This window comes from Echinops telfairi, unplaced genomic scaffold (assembly GCF_000313985.2).
Source record: "Echinops telfairi isolate 266 unplaced genomic scaffold, ASM31398v2 ScPeMD7_3;HRSCAF=10, whole genome shotgun sequence".
Lineage (NCBI taxonomy): Eukaryota > Metazoa > Chordata > Mammalia > Afrosoricida > Tenrecidae > Echinops > Echinops telfairi.
In genome coordinates, this window is record NW_022103899.1 from 25,581,288 (window position 1) to 25,592,777 (window position 11,490).

General features: G+C 37.7%; 1 protein-coding gene and 1 pseudogene across 1 annotated transcript in view; both read right to left on the reverse strand.

Moving 5' to 3' along the window:
- The window catches only part of TYW5 (tRNA-yW synthesizing protein 5), a 22,804-nt gene that overhangs the window by 3,009 nt on the left and 8,305 nt on the right, over positions 1-11,490 (reverse strand). The window contains exons 3-7 of the mRNA XM_004701525.2: positions 9,397-9,466; positions 8,616-8,660; positions 7,503-7,640; positions 2,366-2,453; positions 1,854-1,970 (exon numbers count right to left, since the gene is read on the reverse strand). Of these exons, the coding sequence (XP_004701582.1) occupies positions 1,854-1,970; positions 2,366-2,453; positions 7,503-7,640; positions 8,616-8,660; positions 9,397-9,466 (458 nt within the window). The remainder of the gene's footprint in view (positions 1-1,853; positions 1,971-2,365; positions 2,454-7,502; positions 7,641-8,615; positions 8,661-9,396; positions 9,467-11,490) is intronic.
- LOC123522282 lies at positions 2,372-6,282 on the reverse strand (annotated as a pseudogene).

The following is an 11,490-nucleotide window of genomic DNA, read 5'->3' on the forward strand; positions in this document are numbered from 1 at the left end:
TGTGTTGGGAGTCAGGTCAGCAGTTCAAAACCATCACTAGCCGCTCCATGGAGAAAGATGAAGCTTTTTAGTCCTATAAAGAGTTAGTGTTAAGACTTCCATTGTTTGTCTAAATAGGCTCCAATCACATTAAGGACGTAATCTGTGCAAGTCAACAATCTATGTATTTACACTTCTCAATAGTGTTTTAACTACATTACCATGGACTACATCAATGGCACTACACAGAAGGACTTTATGCTCCAGGGAGATGATCAATAAGATCCTCTTTCATGAAATAACAAAGCTATCTCTAAGGTGAACTATAGGCAGATAAGAAGACTTAGGAACTGATTTGGGCTCACACGCAATCCTAGCTCCAATCCAAGAATAACGTTTTCAGATATGGCCCAGCCCCATAAGCACCCCCCAAAGAAAGCACGGAGGCTATGGGTGCTGCGGCAGACTGTCAAGAAGAAACTAGGTGGTGCCCTGGCTATCAGAAAAAAACTACAGCTGGGGTCTTAGAGGCTTGTTTTCACACAAGCAGCCCTCTGAGTGAGACATCAACGAGGCTCGTGTGGAAGCAATGTGCGAGTCCGTGATCCAAGGGCTGTAACGCTGTAAACCAAATCTGAAGGAGAGAAGGATCCGTTTACATTGTGAAATTCTGGCTTGCGGAAGCCTGTAAATGACAGTGGAAGCCCAAAGTACATTCAGAGGATCCACACATGGAATAAGCCTCTGGTGATTCCCCTCTGACCATAATTGAGGGATGGGAATAACCTGGTTATCAGACAGAGTATTGGATATAATTTTAGTACATTAAAATGATAAATGTGACTTTAATGATTAAAACCTTGTCATTTGATCTTTTGATTCACTTTGAGCTTATTTGATTTTTAATATTTTCTTTTATTTCTCAAACCAGGACTATCTCTGTTGTATCTTATTATATTGTTGGTAGTGTTTTTGCCTCTCTGTTATGTATCTTTTATAAGTTTCTCAGTATATGAAACCCAGGTTGTGAGAATCTATGGAGACAATGACTAGAATATGGTTCCTAGGGGGGGGAAAGGTGTGTGTAGCTGGGGGGGGGGGGAGTTAATGGGGAGCTGATGTCAAGGAGCACGAGAAGGAAGAAAATGTTTTGAAAATGATTGTGATAGTGAATATACAACACTGCTTGAATATGACTGAACTATTGGTATGGTGTCTGGATTATGTCTTAATAAAATGGTTTAAAAAGCAAGAGTTACAGTCTTGGAAACCCAAGGGGGAACTCCTACTCTCTCCTACAGGGTCCCTGGGAGTTGGAATTGATGGCAGTGAGTTCGAGTTCCAATTCAGACTGTTACAGAAAAATGTACACAAAAGGTATCAAAGGTTGAGATTGTAAAATTTTGGTTTTTAATAAAATTTCTCATCTATTTTACTTTTAACTATTTACTATTTCCTAGTAAACACTTAAATGACATAGTCCTAAAATTTGCAACTATTTTAGATATAAAATGATTGTGAAACAAAATAAAACAAATAGGCACATTACTTTCCCAATTATAAAGTGTCTTGCTTAGTGTCATTTAATCAAATAGCTTAAGAGTGCTATTATGTTTATGTGGTGGGCTCTGAAAAATAAAATCTAGTTCTACAAAAATTTGCTTATGTGTACTTTAAACAGCAGAGACACTGTTGGAATAGACATGAGGTCATTTAACACCACTTTATAAACACACACACACCTGTGTATGCAAGTTTCTTATATAGGTCAGGGCATATAGCAAATAGACTTTATCTTAAAAAATTCACACAAAAGACGAGTGGCAGAGTACAGATTTTATAAACAGCATACTACTGAGTTTTAGAATTCTTACCAGGAATGAATAACACATCTCCAGCTTCAAGGGTACACTCATATCTTCTAGCCTTGGAAAACAGTGGATATTTTGCCAAGTCTGGCTTATCTATATTCAGTACTTCTGATTTAGTACCTAAGAGTTTCAAAAAAAAGAATCTAGATGGAAAAAAGTTGGTAAAATTTTAAAAGTAGCCACAAATATAAATATGAAAATTGATTCTTTTCTGTACAATTACTGAACCCACCTGAAGAGAACAATTACTATTCTCCTGAAATCTCAGACAATTTCCAATGACCTACCCTCTAATTATGGCCATTGGCACCCTTGCAACATAATTAAGATAACCTGAAAAATCTCGTTCTTCATGTACCCTATCATTACCTGTGTACACATACACAATGCAGAACACAATACATCATAATTAGAAAGAAATCCTAAGATGTTCTATGGGAATAAAAAGAGTTCTCAAAAACAGTCAATGAATAGACCAGATTTTAGAAATGTAAATGTAATACACGTGAACGTACCTGATAAATATAAATACTGGGCATCCCGAGGACTGAATAGTACAACACGCTTTTTTCCTGTCACTTGTATTAAGAAGTTATCCATAATCTGAAGACCAATAAAAACTTATCGATAAATAATATCTAACATTCAAATAAATAAAACCAAAATATTCTAAACAGCCGACTGTAAATCCTACTCTTTAGCAGAAATGTTGTCTGCTTCAATAGACAACATATATAACCTAAAACTATTTATTCTACTTGAACAATGAAAGCATGTGGATTCCACATACTACCACGCCTTTAAAAAAAACATGTCTACAGCATTGCTTTAACCATGGAAAGGTTAAGTAAGTCATTAGGAAACCTGGGTCACGAGACTATATTGCCCTTGACCTGCCATTAACCGGTAGTGAGAGTTATTAAACCTATCTGAGCTCTCCTTAGTTACTATTTACTTCACTTGTCTGTCAAAGAATGCTATAATGCTAGAGCATAGATTAAAAGCCCTGGAAAAATGCAAGGCACTGCTGCAACCACTACTCAACCTTTTTAATGTACAACCAACCATAATTTGACTATAAACTATTTGCCATCAAGTGGATTCCACCTTGTAGTGACCTTCAGGGGCACAATAAAACTGCCCTCCGTGGTCCCCAAGGCTATTCCTCCATGTTAGCAGACGGCCACAACTCTGCACTGCAAAGCAGTTGGTGAGTGTAAACCACAACCTCGGTTAGCAGCTACACACTTAACCACGGCACAACAATCTGGATACAGGCACGTTACTTTCTATGTTATTTCTTTAAGAATATAATCTGGCAACTGCTTTCGAGTCAATTCCGACTCACAGTGACCCGTCGATTCACAGAACAAGGCAGCGCTGGCCCTGTGGGCTTCGGAGAACGCAACTCTCCACAGGAGTAGAGAGCCTTCCCTCTCCTGCGGAGCAGCTAGGGGTTTCAAGCTACTGCGCTCGTGGCCAGCAGCCTAACTGTGACCACTAAGCTTCCTGGGATCCTTTTTATTTGCAAAGGTTTTTTTTTTCATTGCTGCAAAATGTTAGAAGTCAGAGCCACATAATTCTCAGACAAGGAACTAAAACATCTATTTAAGTAAGATCTATTAATGATTAACATACTCTTTCTACCTATGCATTTCTTCTAACACTATCCTCCTCTTAGTACTTATGTGGACCTTTATAGTTACAATTCCTTTGACTGAATTTTAACTTAAGAAAATTTTATATGTTCTATCCTTTCTAATTCAAGGTAAAAGGGAGATCACTTAGAATTCAAAATAACCATGGAATATAGTTAAAACTGTGTTTGAGCTACCACTCATTTTCTCCCCATGCAGTTCATGTAAGACCTTTATGAAACAAAGGTTTCATAAGATTGCAGAGTGATTTCATTTAATCAGTTACTATGTTGAAATACTATCAAGAGGTCCTGTGCTGAATTATAAAATGTACGCATTAAAACACAATAGTTTGATTCAGAATAAAACAAAAAACATTAAAGCATATCCTTTGTAAATCATTGGGGATTATTTTAGCTTTTGAATTTTCTTCCAAACCACGCACAATATTTTTAATGTTTTAAAATATTTACGTATACATGCAGATATGTAAGGAGGCCTAGTGGTAATGGTGTTTTATGAGTTGGGGTGCTAACCACAAGGTAAGCAGTTCTGAAAGACCAGTGGCTCCGTTGGAGAGATAAGCCTTTACAGGGGTGGTTCCACAGCACTGAGTAGAATAAATACGATCAATATCCTATGCCTCTCGCTGCCCTACAAATACAGTAGACATTTGCCACCATCAGGGGTTATTACACTCTAAGGCTTTTAGACAGACCCACATCCTTACAATTGGTGCTTTGCCTTCCTCAGGTATAACTTCCATACACATATTTATGACCCCTGATATCACAAATTGATCGAATCTGCAACTGTCTCAATGCCCTCTCTCTCTCTATGCCCTTTTTCACATATGGAAGATTTCTTCATAAAACGTGGTATCTATACCAGGGTAAACTAAACAATAGGATTACTGGAGTTTCAGATCACACATGGGCAGGTTTAAAAAGGTATGCAGTTAAGATTGCTACAGACAAATTCTCTCAGTAACACAATTGGTAGGGTGTCTTCCCCCAAAAGGGGTTCACTTTTGGCACAAGGAAAAAAACTACTTTCCTTGGGCATATTAAATTTTTAACAAAACTCAGGTGGACATTTTCCCAAAGCACTAGAGCCTTGCCCCCCATCTAAAGCAGGTTTTAGATAGATCAATTATTTTAACAACAGGCTTACAGACATCTCATAGACCTATCTCTATAGACACTAGTAAAATTGACAGGTGAACAAAACCGCATTTTCTAAAAAAAACTAACATAATTATTCGCTATTAATTTATAAATGATATTATGTAATACTATACATAAAATTTATATCTAAAATTATACAGCATTTGAGATATTGGTTAGATGTATTGTTTTTAAAGGTTGCTTGGGTCGGTTAGCATGACAATCTTTACTGTACTGTTTATCTCTACATCTGATATTTACTTTTTTTCCCCTTCAATATTTTATTGAATTTTATTGGTTTTGCAACTTCTTCACTGCACACAGCCTGAATCCAAAGAAAAAGGGCTGTCCATGTTCCCCAACACACACCCTTCAAGAAAAGTCTTCAGTTCCCACTTTGGCCATTAGTTTCTCAAGAGTCCAAAGATCACATCTTCTAGTGCAGCACTGAGAGAAGTAGTGTTACAGTGGCAGGCCCAACTTGTCACTTCTCTTCACACCACTAGCTCTCTTTGCGCACCTGGGCTTCCTCCTCTTCATTAAAGTTGTTTTTGATACTGAAGGTCTTGCGAATCTCCTCAGCAGTTTTCCCCTTGATCATATTGGCAAAGGTCTTGCATGTAACATCAAGCAAACCTTTAATGTCTAAGTAGTTTGCAGCCAGAATAAGTTCAAAAAGTGTTCCCTGGTCAACTTTCAGGAATTCTTGGTCCCAAACTGGGATATCATGTTCTTTTCTCTTTGTTCTTATCATCCTCAGGAGGAGGAGGGTTGTCCTTGTGCTGGATGCACCACTGAATGACCTTTTTTAATATTGCCGCATTGACATTTGGTAAAGGAACTGGATCATCATCTCCTTCAGCATCCATTTCCAAATCTTCCAACATGGTCTTGATAGGCACAGATTGCTTGGCAATTCCCACACTGACTTCAAATATCTCTCCATCAGAATTGTGTAACTTAATTGACGGCATGATGATCCCTCTTAGGGAGACAGCAGACCCAAGGCTGGCGAGAACTGGGAGGCGTCAGCGGCACCCACAGAGAAAGGAATAGAACAAGGCCACTCTGATATTTACTTTCTAAGAACTTTTGGACTACATTTATATTTATTACTGAAGTAATGCTTCCATGAATTACTGATTTACTAGAATTAATACTCAATTTATGTTTGCATCAAATAGACACCTATCTGTGGATAGGTAGGTGTGCCACACAGAAAACTCCAAGATTAGATGGCTTAGAAGAAAATGAATTTGTCTCATTAAATGGCTTAAAGTCAGCATAAATAGGTCAATGTAAATGGTTCCTGTAATTTTCATTGAAGAAATCAAAATGTGTCAAATGACGCATCCCATAAACCTAGTGTTAAGTCACGAAAACTTCCAAGATGACCTAAGAGAGGTATGACCATCAACTTCGACAAATGGAGACATTGTGTCTGAAATCCGGAGTGCTGTAAGACAGCTGAGGAATGACTGCTGATGTGATTTCTACTTAAGTTGAGCTCTAACATAGTTTGGCATTTCCAGGCTAAGTGTCGTGGCTTCAGGCTGTTAGCTTGATGAGTCCCAAAAGCATTGTGGGAACATCAGCTAGTTCAAAGAGCTGATCTTCTTATCAGTCTTTCAAGTTAATGAAGATGATTTTATAAAGTGAACTGTAACTGGACTGAGTCTTAGATTTACTGATACAAGAGAGCAATGTTCAATGCTCAATAATAATAATAATAATAATAAAGCAGCTCATGAACGATCTGCTGAGCCTTTTAAATTCAAGGCAGCACAGCTCTGCTTGATCATCAGTTTGCAAAATATCCACCATTTTAATATTTGATAAAGTATATTCATGAACATATTTGATAGGAAAAATTGCCCATCTTATTACCATTTCTATATTTTTCAGAATATACAAGTTTTTACCTATATGTCTTATAATAAAAGAAATAAAATCTCTGGGTAAAAAAGTAATAAATAAATAGACTGAAGGCAGCTCAGAGGTTATGGGAACTGACTTCAGGAAGCCCAAAGGAGAAGTCTCAATAGACTGTTTGGAAGGACACAGGGTGATCACAGGGACTTATGCCCAAGAATCCTTTCCATCACAACAACGCACCTGCTTACTGTCCAAATGCACAAAAGGCTGTCCTTGGAGAATTTTGTTGGGAAATCTTACCCCAACTACCCTACAGCCCTCCCTGATTTTGCCTTTACACTTCTTTTTGTTCTCAAAACTCAGATTTAAAAGAAATACGATGTAAAAATCCCTCAAGGATGCCCTAAACTACCATTTTTAGGTGGTAAATATCAAGTGCAGAATTCTTCAGGGAAAGGTTAAGAGTGAAGGCAACATGGTTCAAAAGTGTATGGACCTAGAGGAGGGGTAAGTTGAGAAATCATACCTTCACATCTTCATACTTTTTGTTTAATAAAGGTTTCGATGATTTTATAGCAACACTTTTGAATCACCCTCTATACACAAAGATGGATCAAGAACAAGCCACAGAGAAGTGCAAATACGAAGAACTAAATAATCCATTCCCATAGCACCACTGTGGAGAACATCTAATTTCAAAAGCTACGTTCTAGCAAATTGTTTGTTAAGGATCTTCAGGGTGTTCTTTAGAAGGGACCCTCGTGGCATAGTGGTCATGGATTGGGGCGCTAATTACAAGGCAAGCAGCTGGAACCCACCAGCTCCTCCATGGAAGAGATGAAGCTTTGTTTTCCTGTAAAGACAGTCCTGTATCGGGTCTCTATCAGATGGAATCGACTTGAAGGCAGGGAGTTTTGGTTTTTATAGAAGCGAAAACTGGGAATGTTACATCTCTAAGCAGTTGTGTAACATACATCGTAATGAGTCCAGAGTTGTAATCCCGGTGAGCTAATACGAAACACACTTGAAAAGAACTGCTCCTTTCTGAAGAAGTCTGGGAACTTAATGTCTCCTTCTAATAAAGGAAACTGCTTTCTGATATCTGCAATATCCTGCATTGAGAAAAACATAACAAAGGATTAGAGTTTTTAAAAAGGGTATCTGGAGAACTTAATAGTAAATAAAAGATTGGCATTTATTTTATTCACGATTACCATCAGACCCCATAATATACACAATGGGGCAAAACTTGGTTTGCTGTTTAAAGTACTATGATGTGAATATACCTGCCAACACACGGTCCTTCTAAAATGAAATACGTATATAGCAGAAATACAGATTCAACAATATCACCACTGTTAAGGGACTCTAATACAAAGCACTGTACATTCAGGAGTCTACAACTAGAATGCCATTGACCTATGGGTTCTACTAAGGAAAAAGAATGAAGTGGAGAAAGAGGTACTAGATCACTTTACTGGGACCATTTCAGGAATCACATGACATGACAGCCGCCTGAACTCACTCGGAGCACATGCCATAGTATTCAGAAGGAAGGTGGTATGACTCCTACTGTCCAAGCCTATAGAGTGAATTATACAAGATCTTTAATAATAACTTTTCATTAAAATTGTTTTAGTTGAATGGACATTTGTAAAGTACACAGAAGAAATTTCTTGGCTGCGGGGAAATACATGTTTTATGACCAAATGACCAGTTTTAAGATTATTTTAAACACTATGTTTCTATAGTCCTACGTGAAAGATAAGGAATCAACTTTCTTTTCTTTAATCATTTTATTGTGGGCTTGTACAACTCTATCACAATCCATACATACACCCACTGTGTCAAACACATTTGTACATCTGTTGCCAACATCATTCTCACAACAAGTAATCAACTTCCAATAATCTATTTTTAGGTCCAGGACACAATCAGTGAGAAAAGAATGGAAAAGGATGAAACATGTATGTCAGGCAGTATGTACAAAATTTATAGCACTGGTTTTATATCTATCTATATCTATATATACATATACACACATCCATTTAGGTTTCAAGTAATTGTTATAGATTAATAATATTTACCTTTCTAGGATCTTCCCCAATTGACCGTAAGTAGTACTTCTCATCCTAAACAACCCAAAGAAACACTGTATCAGCATTCATTTAAAAACATCAAGAAGCAATGACAGAAGGAAGGAAACAAGTCCTAAAATCGTACCCAATTAAGCAGTTTTCTAAATTCAGTTATCTTATCCTTTCTACTAATGCTCTCTGGTGGCCATATGAAGAATTGTTTTTACATGTTTCTTGCAATAATGACTTTATCCACAAAACAATAAAATAAATTCTGAAAACCATAATGCTTATGTAGACGTTACTTCTGAAGTTATTTGTACTCAGTCTTAAGACTATTAACAAAAGATTTCTCACTTGCATAATGCACATGATCCACAATGTAATTTTGAGGGCCAAAAATAAACTTCTTTAATATAACACAAATGTAGAATAAGAGATAAACTACTGTATTTTTTAAAATAATTTTTTAAATCTAGAAAGTGAGCTTTGAGTGAATAGTTCCTATGTGTCAGGCATTGTTCTAAGAACGTTATAGCTTTTATTTAATCAAGCCTTACACAAACCTTATGAAGTAGGTACTGCTCTTATCTCCATTTTATAACTGAATGAAGCACAGAACAGTAATTTGATGATTAAAAGATGATAGATCGCAAGAGTTAAACTCTGTTAAACTTTAAGAATGATTATCAGAGACGACTATAGTTCTTATATATTTGACATTCTTTACAAATAAAATCCTTTCAGCATATAGATATTAATGTCCTCAAAACACGTTAAAAATAATTACCTCTGAAATAAAGAATTCTTTATGTTTTTCTTCTGCTGCCCTCTGGACCAATTTGTTAAAAGGTAGTGTTCTGAAATAAACATGAAGAATTCTTGGACTTTTTAAACAGGTAATAATCTAATCATCACATGTATTTACACTACGTCAATATAAGTTGGGACAACTTGATGGCAGTGGATGTTTAAGTAGGTCCACGCTCACACTACGTATGTAGCAACAAACACAGTACCGTTTTCTAGAAATATACTGAGTTAAGAGGAATGTAGAATACCAGTTGTGTTATGAGGCAACATCATTTACTATAAAAAAACCTCTGACAGGTGAACTACATCTAGACTAGAGGGGCTGTCAATGGACTGAAAATACTTGTAGGAAGCACAGAATTTAGCCTTGTAGTATAATTCTCCGTGGAGGAACGTGGAAACTAAGTTCATGGGCTGTTTTTAGCTATTGATTTCTGTGGACCCTATAGTTTACCTAAAACTGTGGTATTTCGCTATTAACCTTCAATCTTGTTCCCTTACGACAAAGTTGTCACTTGATCCCTGAACTCAAGTAAGTATTCCCACTAATACTGTCCTATTAGAACACCATCCCTTGCTCCGTAGCCTTCTACAAAACTAAGCGACTCTGCTGCCAAGTTTCAGACTGCTGGGGAACTTGAGGCCACGTAGGAATCTTGCAGAGTGAGCCTCACTGGAGAGTACTAGGAGTCAGTCAACTACTCAGAGCAAGGTGGGTACTGACATCAGGCACACTTCCACCCTCTCATCACTATGGTTTTGTTTCTCCAGAACCCTATCCTTGGTATCAAATGTACCAAGCCGAGTTCTCTAGAAAAGCATAAACAGTGACTCTTAGCTATAACACTTGTCTTAAGCGTTAAGAAAAGTCTTAAGTTGTCACGGACTTCATTTGAGACAAATGAACACGCACACACACAAATGTAGAGAGAGAGAACTTTACATCAAGGAAGTGGCATACACAGGTGTAGAAGGGGCTACGTCAGCAGGCCAGCTCCAGTCTGTGGGTTGATGTTAAGCTGGACTTTGTTTCTGAGGCATATAGCTGCAGGGACTGATGAAGCAGGAAGCAGCAAAGAAACGATCTAACATTAAAAGAAGAGATAATAGTGATATGTTGTGTAGGATTTCTTACTTTCTACCACTACTGGAGTGCAAGGTGAGCAGCCCAGCAGAGTAGTGGCTATGCATTGGGCTGCTAACCACAAGGTATCAGCAGTGTGAAATCACCAGTGGGCAACATGAGACAAAGATGACACTTTCTACTCTCGTGAAGAGTTAGTGCCTTGGAAACCCCAAGGGGATGCTCTGCTCTATCCTTATGGGGTAGCTGTGAGTTAGAATTGACTCAATGGCAGTGAGCTTTTTGTTTTTTACAGTGCTAGGTTAAAGGGCTTGGCCACTAACCAAAAGTTTGGTGGTTCAAACCCAACAGCCATTCTACAGAGTCGGCATCTGTAAAGATATGCAGCCTTGGAAACTCTATGAAGCTGTTTTGTCACCTGAGGCCACTGAGTCATCTGTCAGCATGATGTGCGACTGTATGACTCGAACGCTGTAAGCTATATTAGCAGTATTTCAAACAGCAGCAGTCACCTAAGTGGGGCAGGTTTCAAAAGAGCTTCCAGACAACGACAAACTTGGAAAAAAGACTTAGCCCTCTGTGAAGAGCAGAGGGATATTGTCTGATCTTATGTCAGAAAATGGGCCTCAATCGGAAGACTTGACCTTAATGACGTGGGTGGAATAAAGTTTCTAGAATCTTCATTTGCTGATGAGGCATGAAGCAAGGTGAGAAGAAAAACCTGCAAATATCCATTAACACTTGGAATATAGAATGCAAGAAATATGAACCTAGGCAAATGGAAGTCATTAAAAATGAAGTGGCATGCAAGACCAACATCCTAGGCATGAGTAAGCTAACTTGGATTGGCCACTTTGAATCAGACAAAATGGTCTATTATGCTCAGAATAACATTGAAAAGTAATGGCATTGTATTCGTTGTTAAAAAGATCATTTAAGACCTATCCTTATATAAAATGTAGTCAGTGATAGTGAATGATGGGGGGG